Source organism: Melanotaenia boesemani, chromosome 3 (genome assembly GCF_017639745.1).
Source record: "Melanotaenia boesemani isolate fMelBoe1 chromosome 3, fMelBoe1.pri, whole genome shotgun sequence".
In the NCBI taxonomy this organism is placed as follows: Eukaryota; Metazoa; Chordata; class Actinopteri; order Atheriniformes; family Melanotaeniidae; genus Melanotaenia; species Melanotaenia boesemani.
In genome coordinates this window covers 21,439,191-21,465,437 of record NC_055684.1, presented here as the reverse complement: position 1 = coordinate 21,465,437, position 26,247 = coordinate 21,439,191, and the positions used below count along the sequence as shown (strand labels likewise).

The following is a 26,247-nucleotide window of genomic DNA, read 5'->3' as shown; positions in this document are numbered from 1 at the left end:
TGTGTTACTGTACTGGTCTGCATATACAACTCCACTCATCTTGTGTTTGGGTTTTCATCTTTCAGGTGGGATAGTGTATTTCATCCCAGCAACACAGTGAGGTAGACGCAATGTGTTACTGGGTTTGAAAAGCACAGGAATGTTGTGTTTAAGGAAGATCCTAAGTGTTTCCACATTTTGGACAGGGAAGACAGATGGTTTGAGAAAGGAGTGAAAAAAGACATTAAACGGGAAAAAACCAACATTAAATAAGAGATTTTATCTCAGGTTTCATTTGTGCAACACTACTGAAACACTATTTGCGCTTTTTGACATCTCTGTTTTTATTATGAGTATATATTCTCACTACTTCTTCCCAATGACAATTTAAAACACAGGCGCACTGAGTCAAAATAGGCGCATTTTCTTTTAAATTTTTGTTTTGTTGCTGGGTACTGTTAACACCTATTGACCCAAAATAGACACATCTAACCCAGTTATTCTTGTCTGTTCACTGGGCTAATTAATATTTCTGTATCTATACTGAAATAGAATTTTTAACTAACTTGTGGGTTATGTCCATTCTTGCAGTAATGGCAGCATGCCAGTTGAGTCACGTTTTTGGTATAAATTTATCCTGTCAGATCTCGCTGGGTAATTAGGATGCTCAGCCCTTTGTCATAGATAGGGCTGCAGCCGGCTCCTCTGAGCTCCACTTTACATTTGGCTCGTTAAGAGGATTAATTACTGTCACGTATTCAAGTCTTGCACCCCTGAAATATGCTGTATTAGGCTTCAACCCTATGTTAGTCTTTCATTTGTTTTGAGTATGAACACATATTCATTTTGTTCATTATCAAGCCTGTGGAGAAGTCTGTAGAAGATAAATCTAAATCACCCACTGAGGATGCAAAACCCCCTGCAGAGATTGGAAGCATGGTGCATCAGATACCTTTGAGTCACATGAATGAGAATTTTGTTGCACAATGCTCCAAAACCATAATGTATCAGCCCTCGTCCATCCAATGCACTCACACAGACCCATTCAGATCAAACATAAACAAGACTATGCAAACAGATGGGATTCCATGTTTTGGACTGTTGTAGCTCCATGCAAATTGGTGTGGGGGGGATGAAATGACATCAAAGTATGGAAACAAGAAAGGGATGTGATTCTGCTGCATGACTCCAGCTGCTCAGCTCATTTTTGTGTTTACTTAATACAGAAGCCACTTCAGAGATTCAACTCCCTCTATCTGCATCTGTAGTCTGATCAAATGATCAAAGTTTTATAATAATGAAATGCATTCAAAGAAGGTCATATGTCAGTCCAAATACCATGCCATATGGAGGTGTTGCACATGTGATTTAGATCACCTAATAAGCATGGAAGGAGCTAGCTCACTAATTGATGAGTCCCTGCTGTGATCAAAGAAAATATAAAGTCTGATTTGTATGATAACTTTGTCCAATAGTGAGCATATAGAAAAAGAACATGTGACTTTAAAGTTAATGAGACTAAAACAGGGTCATCTTGCTGCCATCTAACACACTAGCATGTTTTGACCGTTTACTTATTATAGAATGACATATGCTTGGCTGTACAGGACACCAGATAAAGATGCTGTCCGGACATGAAAACATAGAAACACATTTGTATTTTATCCTTTTATATTTTTATTGTTTTATTTGCCTCACGATCTAAAAATTAATTGAATTTGTTTGTTTGTGGTGGTGTATAGCCCTTCTTAAATCAGACCAGAGATTCTCTGTAGGATAGGGATCTGGGCTTTGATTAAACCATTTCAAGGCATTTGAAATATTTTCTCCTTAAATAACTCAAGTTTTTATTTGGTTGTTTGCTTGGAGTTGTTGTCATGCTGAACACTGAAACTCTGTTACTGTCAATTTTTTTTCGTTTTATCCAGAAAGAAAATACAGTTGAGATTAAAAATCTCTTTTTCAAGTGTGTGCTTGCCAAGACAGGCAGCGGCACATTAAAAGCAGACAATCAACACACATATTGTATCACAATCACAAAAAAAAAAACATAAAACAAGCACCCTTAAGATCTCCTTGTAGTTCATTCCAGGCAAAGGGACCAGAATATGAATGATTTTTTTTTCTAACCTCCTATCATGTGTTCAATTTTGACCAGTTTCCCAGGCCCTGCTGCTGATGAACATCACCACTGGTCTTCACTGTGTGTTTTTGGTCTGATGAGACATGTTTGCACCACACAAGGTTTATTTTTTCCCTTGAAAACAACCATGTAAGCTCACATTCATAGTCAACTTAGAATCACCTGTCAACATACATGTTTTTGAACTGTGGCAGGAAGCCAGAGTACCCTGAGAAAACCCACTTAGACACAGAAAGAACACGCAAACTCCATACTGGCCAATATTTGAACATGGAACTTTCTTGCTTTCAGTCACCAAAGCAAACCAGACCACCACTTTGTGGTTAATTTTCTTTCTCCCATTTTTTTTGTTTAAGTAACAGCTTTTTAAATACCCTTTTGTAAAAAATCCAACTTTCTGAATTATGTGGTGTAAAATGGCCCTATGCCACCTAAACAGTAGTAGACCCTTACAAAAAAGAGGTAAAGATGTCCATTTGGTCTCCAAACTCCCTTCATATCAATTTGATGATATGTCATGGCATCTGTGTGAAACAAGCTCAAGCCCAATTAATCAAGTGGACTTTCTGATATCAACATTCAGGTTCCAGGCACTCCAGGACACCCTTGGATGTTTTTTGTTCACACTCTGACTCCTCAGAGACAAGAGAAAGACTTATCAAATAGGTGGGCATAATGTTATGACTAATTTACTTACTTTTCCTTTTTCATCACATGAAACTTAAATTACACATAAGTAAATTAATTGTGTTAACCAGTTAACTGACCTTTAAAGGTAACTGTCAGCACCAGATCTCAAATTTCTTCACACTGTAAGGAATGATTATCTAATAAATAATTTCATAAATATAGGAATTGAAAACCTGTACAAACAGTAATGACTGTAATTTATGTAATTAACAAGTGGATAACCATCCAGCCATTCGTTTCCCATATCTTTTTTAACTAACTCAGGGTTGAAGCTGAACCAGCAAAGTTGCAACCAGGAAAGAAACAGGATTTACCATGGATAAGTCACCCATCCATTGCAGGTACAATGAATAGACAGATGAGACACACACTGCGTATGCAAGGATAACCAAAGGCTAATATTTAACTTAATGGAATTGTAAATAACTGTTATTAATTACAGATAGGTATACCATTAAAAAAAGAAAAAAAGTCTTGTAAGAAAATGAATAACCATATTTACTGATCATTTAAATTATAAATAGTTGCAGTCCTGTATGGAATACTTCAGTATGTATCTATGAGCTTCTTCTTCATTTGGTTAAAATTCTTTGGATAAAAACGTCTGCTAAATAACTAGAATTCACTGATCAGACTATGAGTAATCATGTTCATTACTGAATGTGTTTTCTGCAGTCACCTTTTAGTGCAGTACTGCAATTCAACAACAGAGGGCGCTATAGCATCGTTTACGCCACCCAAAACTCGTTTTCACTCTCGCGGTAGCTCTGTGCCTGCTCCACCGGTGGCGACATCCGGAGAGGAGATGGCGGCTAGAGGGGGGTTTCAGTCGGCACCAACGGGTGGTGGTAGTGGAGCAATGGGACCTGGACCGCCTGTACCTGTTGCAGGACCAGGAATGGGGCCCGGGACTCCCTCTGGAAGAATGGGACCATCGTCGGCCGCGCAGAACCACATGTACCGCTCTCCGATGCCCGGGCCTGGCTACCCGGTGAGTTATCGCTCCATCTTTGCTGCGCTAGCAAGTCCGCTAGAACAAAGCCGCTCACCGCTGCTTTGTCACTTGTGGCTAACATTAACCTTTGTCTCTGTGCGAGCCACAGTAAACACTAACTGAAAAGCTGGTAGGAAATAGGAGATCCCTCTGAAACATTTCAGCTACTCCCTCAGAATAACTATTAGAGTTTGTTACATGTTTGAATTTGCTAACCCTCCCGCCTGCTAACATTAGGGTTAGCGGCCAACTAGCTTAGCCTGCTAACGCTGCTAACTGTTGACGGTGCTATGGTCAATGGTTTTTACTAATAAAATATCAAAAGGGCTCGACTAATTTACAGACAGTAAAATAAAGCAAACATGCACTGTGTAGATACCACGGTTTGGTGATAGTATGCCTTCTGCTTTTCTTGAAGTCAGAAGTTGTACGTCTGCTTTTGAATGAAAAGTCTACACTGACCTCGTCTTCAATCTATAAAGATTCTTGAAAGAAAACGACCATTAATGTAAGAGAGTCAAAACAAGGGCAAGACTGTATCCTGTGTAAAGTGTATTCAGATTGACGCACGCTGATTGGTCTTTCCATATGCCAGATGCAAAATTAGTACCTCCATTTGAGAAAGTCACTTGAACGGTTGAAAATGGTGTTATACAATAATAATTGTTTGGTTTAAAAAAAAAAATGCTGCAGAGCTGCTGTTTCAGTGACATACAGCATAATTGGAGGCTTCTGGATGTCAACATTGATCAAAATTGGTATTTTAGTCTACTTACAATGTAACTTATCAGGATAAGAACTTTATTGCCAAGTAAGTTTGCACATACAAGTAATTTGTTTTTGAGTGGTGGTGTAAAAACAAGTAAAACCAAACAAAAAGAGCACAAATAAAGAACAGACAGAGCATAAACAGTATTTACTGGTCATAGAGGATAAAAGTATTAACTGCACGTCTATATAAATAGAAAAAGGTCTGTCTGTTTAATTAGAGGAAAAACATGTTAAATGATGTTAGTCTAAAATTATACATTATCCCACGCAGAAGGTATTCATTGTCATTTAATATATTAATTTAATATAAAGTATGTGCAGATTTCTCTTAAAACATTCAATAAATGTACAATATGTTTGCAGTCTGTCTCACTCATATGTAATGAACATCACTAGTTGATGTTTCTTGTGTACATTGGCATTTTAAATTATTGATTATAGTGTAAAGAAATTTTCAGGTGTGGAAACTTTTAAAATTTTTGTCAGATGAAGACAAAAAAAAAATATCAGAGCCTTCCCTCTGATTGAAAAATTCCACATTCTGTAGTATTACAGAAATCAAATATACCACAATTGGTCATTTCTGAAGTTGTTCATACATTAGAGACTCAAGGTCCATTTCCTAAATTGGCATGGAGATCTAAGGGAAGCGCAAACAGACATTAAACATCGTGTTCCAAATCTGTGACTTACTCTCGACTTATAATCAAGTGGTAGAGTTGTAAGTTTTGTATATTAAGTGATATGCACACTAGATCTCTTTGCAGGACACAAATATCATAGCTGCTGTTCTTGTGTGTGTTTGCACATTTTGCATTGGGTGCATATCAAGATTAATTGTTTTAGGTGAACTTAACTTGTGTTGGATCTAGTCTGCTTCATGTATTTGTATCATGATGGAAATGATAAATCATTTATCACCAATATGTAGCAGTTGAAGTATATTAGAATTATGAAATCTATTTCAGTGAAAAGATGTTGCATCTTTTTTTCTTCTCTCTACCTCTCTCCACTGTCCTTGGCTGCTTTCACTCATACAAACAGCCTTTATCAACACAGTCAAAAAAGAGGCTTCATACTCTGAAAACTGCAGTTCTCCAGCTCCTGGAAAACCAAGGTCATGCTGGTGAACAGTGTAAAAAGCATTAAATGATCGACACGCAGTCCCTTTCTCCCTACACCATGTTGTTTGGAAAAGACGGGCTGTATTGTTGAAATCAGTCACTCTTCCATCAGGAGATGTGTTTTGCTTTCATCTGTCTCAGTTGTTGGGCTGACTGCTGGAGGAAATCTGCAATCAGAGATTTGTGATTTAGCTCCTACTCCTTCCACTCATGCAGCTGAATACAAGAAGTCGCCTGTTTGATTTCCTAGCACATGGCTTGGTGAGTTAGTCAAGTTGTTGCTCTGTATCCTTGCCTGTTAGGGAGGCATGCAAAAAAGTATCGCTAGTTTTTCTTTTAAAAAGCAAAATTAAAATGATAACAGTATTTGGATTTAAACATTTGTTTTGAGTTTGATGTGCTGCATACATTTTTATTTGCTTAGAAATGTCCTAGTTATTTGAGTTTAAAATCTGTGCATTTACATAAAGATGTGCTAATAATTTAATATGTACAGCAATGTACTTTAAACAATATCTGAATGGATTCAAATGAATTGATATGAAAGTGGTTTGACATTTTTGGGCATTTTCAACCTTCTAAACAAGTTGTAAAACTAAATTTGCAGTTTAAGCTGCAAATGTGCTATTTAGATGTGCCAAGAGCAGACTGTCATTATGAGAGACCTGTGGTTAAGTCTTCAGCAGCATACTTCAAGGACAATTTGTTAGTGAGGGAAACTGGAAAACTGCATTGACGTTGTGGTACATGTTGGCTAGGGCTGGGCAATTAATCACATTTTAATCTCAATTACGATCTGGGTTTTAAACAGTCATACAAATGAAATGATCCGATTATTTGCCCCTTCTTAGTTTAGTCTTGTGCTGTTTTCAGTTGCAAATCGAGCAGCCCTTGCAGCGCTCTGCTGCAGACTCCTCCCACAGCCCCAACCGCTTTGATTTTATTCAACTCGAGTTGCAAACACCTTTCAAGTTATGGGCTGGACACATGGGCAGCGACGTCACTCCTTCTCTATTCATTTTGTATTGAACTTGCACAATGATGTGAAAATTGCTGCCCTCTTCCAGCAAAGCGAAAGGCGACATTTGTGCATGTGAAATGTTGCGCTTGTTCACATAGACATGCACACAGGGGCTTGCGACGTGACACAAGAAAATAGAAAAATGTTTAATTTTTGTGAGTTTCAACTAAATGATCCACCAGCTCCCAGAGACACAGAGAGATAACAAACAATATAAACAAACATAACTTTTTTTCTTGCCAAAGACCAGTGCTCAGGTTTTGTTTTATATATATATATATATATATATATATATATATATATATATATATATATATATATATATATATATATAAGATCAGTGCTCAGTTAACACGATGAACAACCCGGGATTTAAGAAGCTCATCAACACTTTGGCCAAACAGCATCAGATTGGAGTCACAAATGTGTAAGCCCTAAGAAATCCTGTTTCATTTCAAAGTACCCAAAGCTTCAAATAGCATCTCATGTCTGTCCTAAAGTCCACTTAATCTGTTTTATTTGTCCCCGCTGTTTCTCTCTCCAGCCTTGGTAATAAAAAGGACTCATTCACATACTGATTTAAAATCTTTTGTACCAAAAGACTCATCAATTTACAGCCTGGTACAGTTGGAGAAAGCTGCTTTTTAGGTTGGAAGTCAGGCAGTTTTAGAACATTTTCTCACCTGCTTCCACGTCTCACATTACTAGCTATGTCAGCCGACATAAATACCATAAACTTGGTGTTATTGCTGTAAATGTGTTTAGGAATCTCTTACATTAGAAATTCTACATTAGTGAGATTCAGTAAACATAAACAACAAAACAAAACACTGTTTACATCCTAGAAGGAGAGGTGGAGAATTACCAGTACCTTGGAGTTCAGCTAGACCAGTAATTCTCAACCTGGGGTCTGGGACCCCAAAGGGGATGCCCTAAAGAGCTAAGGGGGTCCCAGAGGCTTTGAACATTCAGAGCAATGGTGATTAATGTCTACACATTGTCCCTATTTTAAGAAGAAGAAAAAAATAGTAAAGCTATATGTTGTTAAGTTAACTTTGGCTTTATTGAAGGACAGGACTAAGCCAGAATACATAATTTATGGTGCACATCTCACTTTTGAAAGCATAAAACAAAGCATGGTTTCTGCACAAGGTAGGGAAGGGGGTCCATGCTTTGAGTTTTGAGTTTTTGCACCACTGAGGTAGACAAAAGACTAAACTTGAAATTGTACACAGAAGTATCTACCAGAAGGGACAAAGTAAACTGTACTTCTTAAGGACGCTAAGATCATTCAATGTCGGCACCAAGATGTTGCATATTTTCTATAAGTCTGTTGTGGAAAGTGCAGTCAACTTTGCAGCACCTGTTGGAGCAGCAGTGTCAGTGCCAGAGACTTAGAGAGACTGAACAAACAGATCAAGAAGGCCGATTCTGTGCTGGGGAATAACTCTGGAGCTGATTGTCCAGAAATGCTGCACAAGATGCTGAAAATAGTGGACAATTCTTCACATCCTCTACACAACACAGTAAAAAAACAACAGTGTTCTGTGTGAGGCTTCGTCAAGTCCAATGGAAAGGTTTGATTGTTTTTATTTATTTAAAAAAAACAACAAAAACAAGGTGTTGTAAGGAAAAACCACCATTTTTCCAGCATAATTTCTGTTTTACATCCTGTGTCCTCTGTGCCCTTTTCCTTAAAATCCCTGTCCATTCAGTGTTAAGTTAAAAAATAAACATGGAGAGTATGTTGGTACCCAGACCAGATGGTGTCACGCACAGCGAGCCTTAGAGTGAAAATGGCAGGCACCACTGAATCTTGCTAAACATCTGCAGAATTGCCCAGCACTCTAGAGGGCTGTAAACCAGCTCATGAAAGAAGAAACTGACACTAAAGAAGAACAAAGAACTATTTTTTCTTTTCTCTTTTTAAGAAGCTGTATTAAACAGTCCTTTTGAATTGTCTTTCTGCAGAGGCCAGGAATGCCTCCATCCAGTCGGATGACCCCACAGGGACCAGCTATGGGGCCCCCAGGATACGGCAGCAGCCCTGTGTCTCGGCCTGGGATGCCTGGTGTGATGGACCCGTCTCGAAAGAGACCGGCCCCTCAACAGATTCAGCAGGTTCAGCAGCAGCAGAACCGCAACCAGCAGTAAGTTCCTACTCAATCAGTAATGCTGCTCACTTCAGACAGAAGATCAGTACTTAAAACTTAATCATAGTTGTGTGCATTAGAGAGTTAATATTGTCTGTAGTGATTCTGGACAGCTGAGAAAATGGCACCAGTCTGTGTTAAAATGAGTAAATTGTTGTAGCGGGTCACCGGAGCTCACAATAATGAATCCAGCTGAAAATCCCATCCCCTTTCTAATTTAAAACAGGGACATAAACATTCAGTGTCACACCTGCCATAAATTATAATTAGATAAATATGAATCAGAAATGCTCATGGTATATTTTGAAATTGTAGTTTGGAGCTGTGATACAGATAAAATCAAAGTCAGCTTTATTGTCAAAGTATGGTTATTTCAAATCCGAATAGAGAGGTCACATGATTTTCCCTAAAGAGAAAACCAATTCTGAAACAGCAGCTTTACAGAATATTATTGACTGTTTTGCTGATTATTATTATACATATCAGTTTAGGGATGCACCGATCCACTTTTTTCATTACCGATATCTGAGATTTATTTCCAGATCAGTAGAAACATCGCTGAATTACCTAACAAATTATGTCGCATTGTATGGAAAAGACTGAGATTATCCTTTTGTGCAAGGCAACATCAGACTTGAATTAGAAATTTCTTTCCTAATTTAAAAAAAAAAGATATAAATGTACTGATTTGTTAATTTACTTAACAACTGTGCACCAGTACCGCATTCTTAAATAAGCTTTACAAGTTTAGTCAAACATGTACAATATAATATATAACAAAACTTATCCTGATTCAGTCAGTGTAAGTAGGAGTGTAACACCTAATATAAAATAATAGCTTGATAACCTTGACTAAACAAGAAGTAAAAATTAACAAGAACAAAACATCTTTGAAATCAGTTCAGTCAGTTCAATCAGGAATTCAAAATCCAATGTAAAATAACTAAGTAACAAAAGAGCTGAAAATGAGGGTAAAAAAAAAAAAACTTCACTAGCTTGGTTGACAGATATTCAAAATAAACAGAAATCAGCTCTTTACAATGGATTACTGCAATTGTACACTTATTTAATTATTAATTATTGTGTCTGTATTTATTTTGATCTCCATTGGCTGTTGGAGAAGAGCTAATCTATTTCTTCATCCACGGTCAACACCACTGCTTAAAAACTAATCAGCCTGATGTTATTTATTTTATTTAAATGGTGGCATGTCGTTCACAATTCTCCTCCGCCCCGATGTGCAAAGACACATGCGTGTGCACACATAGGGGAGCACACTCCCACCAGCCGACAGGTAGAGAGTCAGAAAATGTGTGACGTAAATTACAGATAATAACTAGGCTTTACTAATTTACCCTCATCCACCCATAAAACTAACATACCGTAGTTTGATCGTTTACAGCTATTCATCAAGATCTCCGCTCCATCGTACCAATCTGTGGTCTAGTGTAGATTTAAACTGCAGCTGGGTCTCTCGGCCACACGTTTTCCAAGACCCAGCTCAGCTTCTGATCGGTTATGAATGTGTTTAATTGAGGGCAAAGCTACATAGATAAACTCAACATGACAAAAATCCACATAAGGGCACATAAACTTATTAGTTTTTTTTTCTTTTTTTTCCATCGCAAAAACTCTGCAAGCCGGAAATCCGACAGTGCCAGATTACTTTAAGCCCTGGAATTAAACATCCATTACAAAAGCTGCTGAATAAAACAATAACTTCACTAGCTTGGTAAAATATTTGTTAAAAAAAAAAACAGATATTCCCAATTTGTCAAACTTTTACATCCATTCATCCAAACTTTTCCAAACTTCCATTTTTGAGGTGGATTACAGAAATGAGTAAATTAACTGCGACTGACATCAAAATAGCTTTAATGAAAAAAGTCACCAGCTGTTCTTTTCACACTATTAAGTTCAACTATAACGGCCTCTTGTTAATTCAGAGTCTTTCACCTCCAACATTAGATCTAAACCCTGCGTAATTATTGATCCTATGCCAAACTTCAAAATGAGTCTTTACTTTTGTATTTATGACCCATGGTGTGTCTGTGGATTTGTCCAGTGCAAGTATTAAACTGTAAATGTCAGGCTGATATAATTTTACTGGCTTCTTTGTCTTTTGTATTTATTTTGTTAATCATTTGTATTTACAGCACTAAGAAGAAGAAGATGGCTGATAAAATTCTACCTCAGCGGGTGAGTATTTAAGACCATGTTATTAACTTGTCCACATGTTTGTTTTTTCCCTCATGTATATGGGTCAGCTGTGTTCATTTTTCAGAAAAAATATTTGATTAATTTAACCGGCAAATAGCTTGGGTTTGCCACTAAATAATCTAAAGTGGGAGACTGTTCCAACCATTTGTCTGAGATCCGCTGCAAGTATGAGCAGGCCTGTGTGATAAGCTGATTTCTTTGCATGGGTTTTCTCTCAAGATGACCGGGCACAGTGCTCTGCTGGCTGAAGCTCACTCCTGTGGCTGCTGTTATTCTCCTGCTTCTATATGTTTAAATCAAGACAGAATAGCCAACTAAAACTTTGTGTCTTGACAGTCATAGACACTGCACACAAACTGCAGAGTCAAGGAAGCAGATGGTAAAAGAGAACGTCTAAAATCAGGGAGCAGAGTTACATGTGCCAATTAACAGTGATTGCAAATCAAACAAAACTGTCCCAATTTGATAACTCGTTGTCAGATACCTACTTGACAAAAGACAATATTTTTCTTTTAGTTCTGTGCCGTAGTTGCTGAACACTGCACCTGTGCTTACCAGTTGGTTTTGTTTGTCCCAGATCAGGGAACTGGTCCCAGAGTCTCAGGCTTACATGGATCTCCTGGCTTTTGAGAGAAAGCTGGACCAAACCATTATGCGCAAAAGGCTGGACATTCAGGAGGCCCTGAAGAGGCCAATAAAGGTACTTTTCTGTTTTAACCATCTCTCTTAGTCAGACCTGAAATTGTTCATTAGGTTCATTCAGAGCCTCTGAGGTTTCTGTTGCCTTTAAATGGACATTTTACTGAAATGTAATTCACTGCTAGCTTACACGTTTTAACATCTGTCTCACACATTTTTACTGGATGTCGCTATTCTGCAAAGCTTTACACTGATTTTTTAAATGAAGCTGCATGATTATTTGTTGTGTTTCAAAAACAAAAAAATTAGCATTTGTGTAGCTCTGCTGGTCATTGCAGCAGACAGAAAAACTGTACTGGTTGACTCATAAGTTTTGATTGATTGATTAATTGATTGATTTTCAGCAAAAAAGAAAGCTTCGGATCTTTATATCCAACACCTTCAACCCTGCAAAGCCGGATGCTGAAGATGGAGAGGGCACAGTTGCATCATGGGAGCTCCGTGTTGAAGGGCGTCTGCTGGAAGATGTAAGCATCATGATCTGAATTTTGAGTTTGTCAGATTATTATGATGTACTTGAAACTTGTCATGGTTGAATTTAGTATTATTTTTTTCCCAGAAAAGCACCAATTTAACTGCTAAAAATTAACATATCAAATGAGTTTGTCAGGAGGCATTGACCTAGGACCAAGAACAGGAAAAGAAAACAAAGAAGACAGTCTAGTCCCTCAGTGGGGAAATTGCATTGTTGCAACAGTTCAGGTGCAGTAAGCAGTAGCACACAGGTGACATCAAAAGAGAACACACAGAAATAAAAAATATTATACAGAAAATATGGTCTGACAGGGTGACTACAAGGATATCTAAAAAAATCAAAAATGAAAAGTCAATATTTTTTGTCACCCATATCAGCAAGTGAGACCCATATATTGATTGACACATAGAGTGAAATTTTTCAAGACTTTATTTCTTGAAATTTTGATGTATATGGCGTACAGATCATGAAAACCAAAATTAGAATTACATAAGATCAATAAAAGTTATATTTAAACAGAACTTCTGAAAAGTATGTTTATTCTTATGCACCAAATACTTGTTTGGGCCTTCTTAGCTTGATTTATTGCATCAGTGTGGTGTGGCATGGAGGCAATTAGCCTTTGATACTGCTCAGGTGTGATGGAAGCCCAGGTTGCTTTCATAGCGGCCTTCAGGTCATGTGCGTTGTTGGGTCTGGTGTTTCCCATTTTCCTCTTGACAATATCCCATAGATTTTCTATGGAGTCCGGGTCAGGCAAGTTTGCCGGCCCATCAAGCACAGTAACACCATCAACCAGCTTTTGGTGCCTTTGGCAGTGTGGGCAGGTGCCAAGTCCTGCTGGAAAATTAAATCAGCATCTCCATAGCAGCAGAAGGAAGCATGAAGTGCTGGAAAATTTCATGGTAGCTTGTGTGTAGACTGTGGACTTCAGAAAACACAGCCATGACAGCCCAAATCATCACTGACTGGAAACTTCACACTGGACCTCAGGCAATGTGGATTCTGTGCATTTGCCTGACAATCTTCTGAAGGTTGTGGTCATTTCTTTTGCTGGTGCACCTTTTCCTACCACACTTATTTCTTCTTATCAACCTTCTATGAATATGCTTCGATACAGCAACCAGCTTCTTTAGCAATGAACTTTTGTGGCTTACCTTCTTTTAGGAGTTTGTCTGTGACTGTCCAATATTGAACTTTTTCACTATTTTCTTATTTTCTGAAGCAGTTAAATTTGGGTTCTCATTATCTGTAAGCCATAATCATTACAATTTAAAAAATAAAGGCTTGAAATATTTTATTGTTATGAATCTATGTAATATATTGGTTACACTTTCTGAAATGAGTGACAAAAAATATTGACTTTTTTCATATTTTTAATTTTGTTAGATATACCTGTATGTACAATACATACATATGTGCATAAACATATATAAATATGTAAACATAGTTTACATATGGGCTGCACGGTGGTGTGGTGGTTAGCACTGCAGCCTCACAGCAAGAAGGTCGCTGGTTCGAATCTTGAGGGTGGGGACCTTTCTGTGTGGAGTTTGCAAGTTCTCCCCGTGTATGTGTGGTTTCTCTCCGGGATCTCCGGCTTCCTCCCACCATCCAAAAACATGCATGTTAGGTTAATTGATGACTCTAAATTCTCCCTGCGAGTGTGAATGGTTGTTTGTCCCCTATGTGTTGGCCCTGCGATGGACTGGTGACCTGTCCAGGGTTTACCCTGCCTCTCACCTGTTAATGCTGGGATAGGCTCCAGCTTACCCGTGACCCGTAATGGAACAAGCGGTACAGAGAATGAATGAATGAACGTAGTTTACATGTGTTCATTGTAAAGTCTGACAGCAGCAGGGTTGAAAGACCTGTAGTATCTCTCCATCCACAACAAGAATGGATCAGTCTGTCACTGAAGCTGCTCTCCAGAGCAGAGAGGGCGTCCTGCAGGGTGTGTATGGTCCTACACAGATGTTAGTTTTGCCAGGACTCGTACTAAGTCCAAAGAACAGCCCGGGACAGAGCTGGACTTACTGATGACCTTGTCCAGCTTCTTCCTCTCTGTCTCTGTGTTGCTGCTGCTCCAGCAGACCACACTGTTCAGGATGGCTGATTAAGAGTCTATTAAACATTGTTTGCTTTCATTGATTGATTTAATCTTGCTTCCAGACGGCTGTGTCCAAGTATGAAGCCACCAAGCAAAAGAGGAAGTTCTCGTCCTTTTTCAAGTCCTTAGTGATTGAATTGGACAAAGACCTGTATGGTCCAGATAATCATTTGGTGGAAGTAAGAGAATTTTTTTTAATTTATGGATATACTGATACAACTTGTATTTGATTGTTTAGCTCTTTTCTATGCTAAAATATTACGCCTGTTCCTAAAATGCTTTATAATTTCAGTGGCATAGGACTGCCACCACCCAGGAGACTGATGGTTTCCAGGTGAAAAGGCCCGGTGACGTGAGTGTTCGCTGCACCGTCCTGCTCATGCTTGACTACCAGGTAAATGTTGAGTTTACTCTGCTTCTTACTGGTTAAGTTTCTTCATGTTAGGTTTGTATGTGATACTGGATTTCCCTTGCCCTAATTGTCAGTTTTTTTTTCATCTTCGTTCTGTACCACACAGCCTCCTCAGTTCAAGCTGGACCCCCGACTGGCCCGTATGTTGGGTATCCACACCCAGACCAGACCTGTCATCATTCAGGCCCTTTGGCAGTATGTCAAGACCCACAAACTCCAAGACCCACATGAGCGCGAGTTCATTAATTGTGACAAATACTTGCAGCAGGTGAGTACTCGTCCTCCAGCTGGAAGAGCAGAGTTCTCTTCTGCTCCATAACCAGCCTGAAAAAAAAACTGCGCAAAGTTGCTACTGGCTGTTCACGCTCTGGCTTACAGTCAGATATTAATGCGTTTTAATGTAGACTGTAGACAGAATGCTCTTTGCTCCAACATTCATTTTATGAGGAATAATAATATGTCAGCTTTTAATCTGCAAAACTCCGGTCTGATTATGGTTATTTTAAAAAGGGCTATTATTGACCGGGCTCTACTCTGCACAAGCTAGTAGAGCTTTAAAATAATGCATTTATTTTAAACTGTTAATGTCTTCTCTTGTATTTATTAGTCTGTTTTTGTTGTAATGTCTGGATTTTGTTGTTTTTTTTTGTGGTGCTCTGACTTTGATTAAAAGAATAATTCATTTTTTCCCTCCTCTATAGTATTAAATAGTATTGAGTATCAAGCACCATCCTTAGTATCTAGTTGGAAATTTTAGTATCTTGGCAACCTTATTCCTGATATGATGTTCATTAAATTAAACTCTTTAAACATGAGCATACACTGTAGCTGGTGCTTGTGGTTGAAAGTATCAACAGACTCATAGTTGTCCTGCTTATGCCTTCTCTTGATGTTGTACAGTCCATCTCCTACTTTCTGTTTGTCCTTGTATGGCAACTCGGTCTCTGTGAATCCCCGTCTGCTTTCTTGGTGGGTTTTTTATTTTTTTTGGGCCACACTGTCAAGATAAACAGAAGATTATTGAAGGCTCATGTTGGATTCCTGCTAAGTTGATGTGTGAAATAGATACTGTTTTTCTAAACCTCACTCAAAATGTTTAAACTACATGACGACTTGCATTTGATTTGCACAGTTTTTTTAATACAGTCAAATATTAGCTTCCTAATCTTTATATAAATAGTTATTTGTCCAGTGATTCTCTGGTTCTCAAGGCCTACTATCCTGCAGGTATTCAGTGTTTCCATGCTGCAACACAACAGCATGGAACCACTGACAACCTCTGCACAACTCTGCTATTGAGCGATTGACTTGAGTCAGATGTGTTGAAGCAGGGAAACATAGAACGTCTGCAGGGCAGTGGGGCTTAAGGACCGTAGTTTGAGGTCCCTGATCTAGTCCACCAGTGGAAGATGCTTCAGTCCTATGTGTTTAGATTTTTAAAGCACTGCAAGTTTTGCATAATTTTTGTAGGACTAAATATTACACATATTGTATTATAACTGGATTTTCTTCATTTACAGATTTTTGAAACCCAGCGAATGAAGTTCTCTGAAATCCCACAGCGCTTACATGCATTGCTGATGCCCCCAGAACCAATCATCATCAACCATGTGATCAGGTGATTTAAAATTGTTGAAGCTGGTCTTAAAACACAAATAAGACTCTTTGTTTTACATTTATGTGATCGCAACTAAATGTAAATACATTGTTTAAAATGAAAACCTTTAGTTTACGTGTCCATCATAGTTACAGCAGCCATGTAACTTAGCCCCATTAACACAGTGGTACTAAAGTCGGATGGTACATGACAAATATGTATTTTACTCAGTCTACCTTCCAGGTACCTACATGTTTTATACACCATTGGAAATATCAGATTCTTGAGATTTGCATGATGCTTACTATTCCAGACTACAATCATGACTGTAGATTCAGTAAACCTTCAGACCAGTCGCCAGTGCAATTTATCTTTGCAGCCAGTAGCAGATGATACTGCAGAAACAGTCCTGTTACATCAGAAAAATAGTTAGTCTACAACAAGTCTTTTATCCATTAAAAAAAAAATAAACATTTTAGGTGAAGATTGAAGGATTTTAAGGGGTTGGCATTTATTAGGGTCAGTCCTGTAAAACTTTTCCCTCTGTTTTTTCCTGCTATTATTGGGTGCATTCCCTCAGTGTTTTTACAGATAAACAGATAAAAACTGCTGAAATTTGGTGTGATTAAGATTAAGCTTAAAACCGCTGTGCTCCATAGTGTAAATACAGTGAAGCCACCACATTGAATAAACCTAGAGAATTCTTTATAAGATCACTTGTACTTGCTTACATCCATCACAAACACAGCACATTTGTTAGGCTGCTGTGAATAAAAACATCATGTTTTAAGAAAACTTTGGTTTAGACACTAGATACTCTTTACTTGATGTCCAATATATCATGAATGGCAAACATAGTGCTTCCTATGTGTTTCTGTTGTTTTCCTGGATATATATAGTTTTAATCAAAAGTTCGGACACATCTGCTCATTTAGATTCAAGATGTTTATTGTTATATGTGCAGCATAGTTTTACGTTAACCACGTTCTCGAGCAGTTCTCTTCACAAAGCTACAGTAAACTTAAAAAAACAAACTAAGGACTAAAATTTAAAATAAATCTCTGATTAAAAAATGAATTAGAAAAATACAATGGAAATACTGGGGGTGTAGATACATGTATATATATTCTGATTTTTTCTATATGGAAAGTATGAATCACTACAGAAAGCATAAAACCCCTTTTTTCCCTACACCATTTTAATCTGATAGCCTATCTCTCTAACTAAAACAAATACTGTAAAGTAAATAAAATGTAAAGTGGTTGAAGGGTTTTTACTTTGAGTAGACTTTAGCTGAAAATGTGTACTCATTAGAACTCATTTGGGGGGCAAATCTGTATTTATGCCATACTTATTATTATTTAAGAATCTTTTACATTACAATACATTACAAAATGTTTTGTAGTGTGAAAATATACAAGGATAGAAGTGTGCAGGGAGAGTGCGCAATTATCACAGTTTGGAATAAATTCGTACTTGATATGAGTCAATCCATGACTTACATTATCTTTAAATGAGCCACCTACATGACAGGAATGCTGTTTTAACAAAACGAACACCTCCAGTATTTTTTATCTGCAAAATATTTCTCCATAGAAATAAAAGAAAACCACTTGAAAACTGAACTAATGGATTTCAAGTTATAAAACACTAAAATGAACAAATTGTCACATTTGTGAAAATGAAAAACAGATTGTGTTTTTTGGAAAAAGAAAAAACTGAACTATTTATACTGTTTTTCACTAGTGTGGACCCCAATGACCAAAAGAAGACTGCTTGTTATGACATTGACGTAGAGGTGGACGACACTCTGAAGACCCAGATGAACTCCTTCCTGCTCTCTACAGCAAGTCAGCAGGAAATAGCAGGATTGGATAATAAGGTACAGGCTCTTCCTTACAGTCACACACAGTTTTGTTTACAGATTTTTCCCAGTTTTAATTTTTGTTCTTGTTGGGTTGCAGAGATACCACATTTTTTTCAAACCGAGTACAAGTACTTGTGATATATCAAATGGATCATCCTGCTGCCGTCCTCCATAGATGTAAAGCTTGAAAACTGTCAGTCTTCATAGATAAGGAGCATAAAGTGTTTTTTGGTGGATTATGTTAACAGCTGTGACAAGGCACCTACACCAGCTTCACTTACCAAGGGGTTTGACTCTTGACGATAGGACTAGTAATAACTTTGTTTCTGGACACTCAACGATAAAAAACTTCAAATATGAGGGTTGAAAAATATCTCTATCTTCATTAATAAGGAAGATCAAGTGACTTTTGGTGGATTTGTTAAGTGCTGTTACAAGGCACCTATATGTCCAAAATCAGCTTTTCTTGCTGAGATAAAGCCAAATTTAAATTTTAACTTTGTTGTTTGTGTTAAAAAAATTAACGTGTCAATTCCACAGATATATCGATTTGTTTTAACGTATTAATTTTGACATCCCATTTTTTCCCACATTGATTCTGTTTTATCGGAACACTTTTTTGTGAATACAGAGTATGTGCGCATAGTATCGGTGTTGGTGCATCCCTGCTATTCAGCTGTGCAGTTTTTAAGATGCAGATCTTTTCAGTTTGTGTAAATATTTCTTTACTGTTGTGGTTTTGAAACCATTACAGGTGCAAAAGAGTTTTTATTTTTTTATGTTTTTTTCCCCCTTTCATTTTTGTCTCTTACATATCTAACCGTTATTCAGTTTGGCTCACCATGCTGATTCTCCCAATTTGTGAGCCTAGTGAGAGCAATTATTCCCACTTTCTGTATTTTGAGGTCATCCAGGTCCTCTTGACCCCCTGCTAGCAGTCATTACCTTGGCTGGGTTGGCTGTAATCATGTTGATAAGCCACAAAGCCATCCTGCTGAAGGACATCCCTCTGTGAAGTTCTTCTTTGATATCTCAACAATGTACACAAAGGTTGTTTACACGTTACAGGCGCCATTCTGTTTTTTTTTTTTTTTCTTTTTTAACTTTGTGTTCAGTAAGAAAGATTGTTGATGTACACCCTGTTCCTGCAGGGACTTTAGAAGTAAACTGTAGTTTAGCCGTGCAACCTTTCTGTGTTGTTCTGGATATTGGACCAATGTTATTAAATTCTAAAACTTGTCATTTACACGTTTGCCGTCTAGCAGTCTTCTTCTTTCCTGCCTATGCAGATGCATTGCGGCATTGTTTTTATATTGTTTTGGTACCCAGGGAACCTTGCCCAGCCTCCACTGGGGACTACACGGAGGAGACGGGAGCTGATCTGTCATTTCTATATCTAAAAGTTGTAGGAGTGCTTTATTTAATCAGTAGGCTAATGTTTCCCATGCAATGCACAAGTGGAAATATGCTACCAATTTTCAGTTTTGTATGCTTTAAAAATTGATTTAATATATTAGAACCTTGAACACAATAATGCTTAGCTAATGTAAATTAACATGGTTTGACCTCACTGGGCGAGGCCTCTGGACCACAAATAATTAAGGGCGTAACGAGTATATGATGATGGATTTCAGCCCCTGCATTTATCAAGACCCGATCATTCCTATGCTGGGATCGTTCAGATACGAATGTTTCATAAATCACACGTGAATCTAATCATAAGTTCATTCCTGCGATCAGATGTGCGCTCATTTCCACATCTGTTTGAAAAATGAAGGCCACTGTCTGTAGCTGCTTAAAAACAGATGTAGTTATATTATAGCAGTAACAACTCCTTTTTTAACATTTACTGTCCAAGAGACTGTGTTGAAAAGGAAGCATGACGCATGCGAAAATTCAGGGAACACCAGGTAGTTCGACAGCGTTGCAGACAGATTGTGGTCTGCAGTGTTGGCTCACCGGGTTGTTTATGCTGAAGAGGACTTCTGGTCATAGAAACTACTTTTCAGTCTGGCTGAAACATCTTCATGGAGCTGATTAGCAACAACTTTTTGTTCAATTTAAAGATCCTATAAACAGGACTGCTACACAGTTTCATGTTCATTAGTCAAAGCATTGCTAATGCTGTGCTGTGAAGGATGACGTGGGAGATTTCAGCTAGAGGACTTTTCCAAAATTTAAATTGACAGATGGATAGAGACTGACTGAATTGGAGCAACTTCTCAGTGGGTTAATCCCTTCAGTTTTCACCTTGTCTGCTGGAAGTTTACAGCTCGGCTTGATGGCTGTTTTCAGGGTGGTGGATCGTGGAAATTCAGCCCGATATTCGATCTAGGAATCACATCGATATTAAACCCAGACACATTGGATTGGTCCCAACTCTGCTCTTTTCCCAAGTGCTGGTGTCTGTTTGAGACGAAGCAGTTATTGAAGCAACTGAAGAAAAGATTTATTAATGTAACACAAGTACAAAAGATGTGCTTTTTTTTTCTTTTTTTTGTAAAGAAGAAAAAGTAAATAAAGGGAGGCCCTGATGTAACAGTTTTGAGACCACTTATCTACAAAACTCTTCAGTTAAAGATGGTTGTTAAGGGAACACTCGTCTTCAGATACTCAGTCATTTTGTTATCCTGTTTGGTTAACCTCAGCAGGTGAATACGCTATGAATTACTTTTAAGTGATGAGGCTTCTGTTGTAATCATGAAATCTTGATTTTATTCAGATCCATGAAACCATTGAGACCATCAACCAGCTGAAGACCCAGAGAGAGTTTATGTTGAGCTTTGCCAGAGATCCTCAGGGCTTTATCAATGACTGGCTTCAATCCCAGTGCAGGGACTTCAAGGTGAGTTTGATCTTCATGACCTACAGCTGCATCTTTTATCTTCATCACAGCAGAATTGTGCTATTTCAGTTCTTATAACTCTCATGACTGCTTTTGTCTCTTCGGTTTATAAAGGATTTTTTTCAGTTTCCTATACTTTAACCAAAAAATATTCATCCTTATTTTCATCCAGATGAGTCAAGGATGATTTCACCTTTTTGCATGAATGTGCAGATATACAATGGATTTCCCTGTGGATCAAAAATCTGAAACGGCAGACGTGTAAATCCAGTTTCTGCATTGAAATTCCTTCAAAGATTTGAATGCAGGATCTGAAAAAAATCTTTTGATACTATCATTTTTAAAGCGAACAAGCGCACCCTCACAACAGAGACATTTTGCATCTGTGAGGTTGGAAATACAGAAATCCCCCCACGATTCCTTTGATAAGTATGCAGCAACATGGGTAAAACAGGACTTTTATGTATGTCCATATGCTGCGAATATCACTGCACAAATGGGTGTAAAGACACACAGTGGACCATTGCATGTGGCAGTGGACATTGTTGTGACTTTTGTATGATTTTGACAGTCTGAGGAGTGAAGACTTGGCACATCCCTTGTGATCTTTGGTGCTCATCAAGTTTGAAAGCAAGTCTAAAATGATGCAACCCCCCCACCAGAGCATTGTTGACAAATTCAGCGAGAAGATCCAGATATCCGGCAACACGTGATCCCAAACTGACCAATCACAAGGGAGTACCTCCGCATAACCATCTGCGTAGCAGGGGTGCACGTCAGGTCTGGAAGAGGTAGCCTCTGTGGAGCGACGCCCTTCCTATGGCGGTGACGCAGATGCCGTGCGAGTATAAATCCACCTTAAGAGGTGAGATTCTAGTCACAGCAAGGGAAGTTCAGCCTGTGGTGTGTAGAGGCCCAATGAGCTTCAAGTCAGACACTCGGGCATTCAATCAGTCACATTTGATCAAAAAGTTATGAGTTTTTCAGATGGGAATTGCTTTCTTTTCAGCTTGAAAAGTTCACATTGTGAATTCTCATGTGTAAAAACATATGTCCAGTTATCCAAGTTAACATCAGTTCTCGTTTACCTGCTCCATATTTACATGTTGTAACGTTTTACTGCCTCCTGGGGGCAGTATTATAAATCTCTGGCACAATCTGAGGTGTTTCAACAATAAAAACAGTTTAGTCCACTTTTGTCTTAGATTTTCCGCTTTTTTTGTATTTTTCCATTGATGATGAACTCCTTCACAGTTTAAGCTAACATTCAGTTAAAGATGTGCAGATGTATCGCTCCAGCATCAGTATTGGCTAAGATTCAGCTTAACAGTTTGCCTGTTGACAAACATCAGCCAATGGCAGTGTATTTCTTGTATGTTTTGGATAATATTTGAATGATAGACTGTGCTTATTCAGAGATAAACATGAAAGATTTAAATATTTTTTAGTTAATTTCTATAAGGCATGTTTAACTGCTTCCCTGCCATTAAGGGTAAAATTAACAAACTATCTGTACCAGCTATGGGCCATTCGTTTAAATAATTATTTTAACTCTCACTATATGCCTAAAATTTCACAATATGTTCATCCCTACTTTAAACCAATCATAATTTCATTTTATCATTTAATAATGAGTCATTTACAAGAGCTACATACTCATTAATTTTTAGAGGAATGCGCAGAAGCCTGTTTGTTGATCAAATTCCCCAAATGTGAATCAAAGGGTGTTCCATGGGTATAACCCCAAGCTTACTTACTTTGAAGAATAGGAGGCAAAAGAAGAGCAAATTTTTGGGCACTGTATCGTGGATTTTTACAAAGCATTACTTTAACCAGGACAGTTGCTTTGTTACTGCAGTACAGTGTTAGCTGTAAATGCTTTGAATAAACACTATGAAAGCAACAAGAATGAAGATGCCTTCTGGTACATCTGATCCTGAGTCAATAACATGTTGCATTAAAGGCCCATTTGTGCTCCGTTATATTAGTAAATAGCAATGCCCGTTTCAAACATCGCCATCCTCATACTTCTTTTTTTTTTGTGTTGCAATGGTTGTTAATTCCTCCACTAGGCTGCTCTGCTAAGTTCAGAGTTCTCTCCCGCGAGCCGACCTCAGTTTCAGACGTTTGGCAGCAGTGATGCGTCGCTATAAAGTTGTTTCCAAGCGCCCAACACACCCTAAACACTCGCATACAGTCTTTCTTCAAAAGTTTGCGCAATTTCTGCAGTTGTTGTCTTCATCTTCATTTTTCTTCTGTTTTTGTTCCCTTCCAGCTTCTCTTCTTCTCTGGTTTGTTTCTTTCGCTGTCACATCAGCTGTTCTGCTCAGCACTGCCCCCACGATTTCCGGTGGTATTGCTCCGTCTTCTGCGTCAAGCAACAGCTAGCTAAGCTCCCTGAAAACGGAACAAATTATGCGCGTAACTGATGCAGAAGACGGACAAAACAGGCTCTCTGCGTATCCGTCTTCTGCATCGAGCATAAATGGGTCTTTAGTCTTTGCACTCATGTTTGAGTTTCTTAGTGCTTGGCCATGTTGTGGTTTTCAGTATCACTGACTTTGGGGTTCACATCTAATGTTCAACTTTGGGAAGATGAGCTCCACAGCCAAAAACAATGCTTCTGACATAGGTATACTAGAGTAGCGCAAAGTCAAAGAAGAGCATGAAATAAGCGCTGACATGTTTGGCTGAACATATGCTCATCTCCCCCAGCTCTCAAACGTCTGCTGAGTGAGCAGCTGTCAACCATCTTCAGTGTTTGCTCAGCTGAATCTATAAAATGGAACAGTTTCAGCCTTCAGCCCACTGAACCTACAGTGCTCCTTTCTAGCTGCAGCACGCATTGAGATGGACTCTGGTCCAGTAACATTTTTCTGTTTACAGACAATGACAGATGTGGTAGGAAACCCAGAAGAGGAGCGAAGAGCAGAGTTTTACTACCAGCCCTGGGCTCAGGAGGCCGTCTGTCGCTACTTCTACTCCAAGGTATTTTTTCTTTTTATTCTTCCTCTCAGATTTGATGTTTTGTTGTTTTTTTTTCTCTATTTTAAGACATGCTGTCTGTGAGGGTTTTCCACCTCTGCAACTAAATTTTTTTTTTTTTTTGTAAGTCCTGAAAAGGTGAACTATGTTGACTTTTGTCATCAGTTGAACTTTGTGTTGAGACGAAATCATTTTTATCATTCTGTAGATTTTGTTCCTAAAGTTTCAGAAAACAGATTTTTTTTCAACATCAATGTAGTATTAGTATATTTCAAGGGAAATAAAAAGCACTTTGGGTGTAGCCATGCGGGAGGCATTTGGTTTTAGTGCAAAAAAAGAAGTGAGTCATTCCAAATAACCATTTGAGTCGAGTTTTTCAGATAAATCTAACGTAGCCAGAACGTTGCCTTGTTGCCTCCATCATGCTTGTCATTGACTTCTTTGTCGCAACGGGATCTCCTGGAGATTAAATTTTCTCTGAAAACATCTTTCAGGTCCAGCAGAGGCGCCAGGAGCTGGAGCAGGCGCTCGGCATCAGAAACACCTGAAGAAGTTTGTCTTCATTAAGCAAGAGATGCGACAAGATGTTCTGCTGAGGACAACTAATGTGTGTTTGTGTGTGTGTGAGGGAGTGTGTGAGACATTCAAACACAATTGCTCAGTTTTCTGACAAACTTAGAGAGAAATAGATTTTTGATGACTTTACTGTTAAAATGTCAGCTTTTCTTTTCCACCTTGCAGCTTTGCAACTTTGTTTGGTTTTATACTTTGACTTTTTCTGGAAAATTCGTTTTTTTTTTTCTTCTTCATAGCACAGCTTTGAGCACACTTTATTTTTTCTCCCTCCCAGTATTATATCTTAGTCTGAAAGCATTCCTTTAATTTTTAAAAACACTGTCTCTACAAAAGATTGTACACATGAAAAAGTAGAAGACAGATTGTATCTTGAAACTTTTAAAGTGGTACTTTCTTGGGACAGAACAAGATGTGTTGAGCCCTCTATGGCTCCATTTTCTGGAGAATAAAACTACAATTTACACTTTAAACCAGCCCCCACATGCTTGCCTGTTAGGTTGCTATTGATTGTGATTGTGTTTGTGATCAGTTGGATTTCTTTGCTGCCTGTTAACTGTTCACATGTCACTTCGTACTTAGTTGTCATTGCTTTTTAACTGTCACAGTGTATGAAAAGCTCCAACACAGCTTGACATACGCTGCTGTGGCAAAGCAATTATCTTTTGTTAATGTTGTCATTTGGTATGAAGTTTTCTAGTTTTGTCTTTTCCTTGTTCTTGCCATCAATGATCCTTGTTTTGAAAATATGTATTATACCAGTACTTGTCTTGTTAGCTAGTACAAATTACCATGGAAGTAGCTTGTAAGAGTACCTCTAGTCTATAGTTTTGTAAATACTAAGCAGGTAAATGCAGATGGATGTTCAGTTGACCTGTATCACTAAAACTGGCTGATATCTTTCTTAAGTCTTTGTATACTCTGCAGATAGTTGAAGCAGTATTTATATTGATCAGCCTTTGTTCTCAGAGGGGGGTGATTTGGCTCCTAACAACGTAAAGTTGCCCGTCACATGTAACATACCACCTCTCTGTACGGCAGCCTTATGTCGCCTTCAGGCTCAGAGTTCAGACTTATGCGTTTTTAGTTTTATGTGATTTTACTGATGTGCAGAGAAGCCATAAACGCACGTGGCAGAGCAAATCTGAAAACTTGTAGTTTTCTTCGTACACTGACCGAAGACCAGGCATCTGTGGATTTTGTAGTAGTTTCCCTCTTGGAAGTAATTGAAACTTTGCCATGAGTTGAGAATATTCAAGAATACACTAATAGATTTGGGCAGGAACATGAGTTTAAAGCAACACTGGGTAGAATTATGTGAAACTGCAGACTTTTTTCATGGACCAAACTTATTTTTCTGTATGTTCTTATGTTATAATAAAGAGTATGTAAAACATTTATGTTTCCAAGTCTTTAAAACTATCTTAGTATTGGTCAGAATTTGATGGAAGCTGAAGATTTTTTTCCTTATCAAATTATCTGGCAGATATGTATTCATCTTAAATGATCATTCCTGTATTACAGCAAAATAATTTAACTTGAGCTGTTTCTAAAATGAATGCGAGTTATTTTCTAATCCAGTATTTATG

General features: G+C 38.1%; 1 protein-coding gene across 1 annotated transcript; it reads left to right on the top strand.

Moving 5' to 3' along the window:
- The first annotated feature begins 3,578 nt into the window (after positions 1 to 3,578).
- Positions 3,579 to 26,147, top strand: smarcd1 (SWI/SNF related, matrix associated, actin dependent regulator of chromatin, subfamily d, member 1). The gene is made up of 13 exons (XM_041980737.1): positions 3,579 to 3,803; positions 8,694 to 8,872; positions 11,032 to 11,074; positions 11,673 to 11,795; positions 12,139 to 12,261; positions 14,442 to 14,558; positions 14,672 to 14,773; positions 14,898 to 15,059; positions 16,312 to 16,409; positions 18,135 to 18,270; positions 20,978 to 21,100; positions 23,987 to 24,088; positions 24,580 to 26,147. The coding sequence occupies exons 1-13, from the start codon at positions 3,618 to 3,620 to the stop codon at positions 24,631 to 24,633; spliced, it is 1,548 nt and encodes a 515-aa protein (XP_041836671.1). The 5' UTR covers positions 3,579 to 3,617; the 3' UTR covers positions 24,634 to 26,147.
- Positions 26,148 to 26,247: the final 100 nt, after the last annotated feature.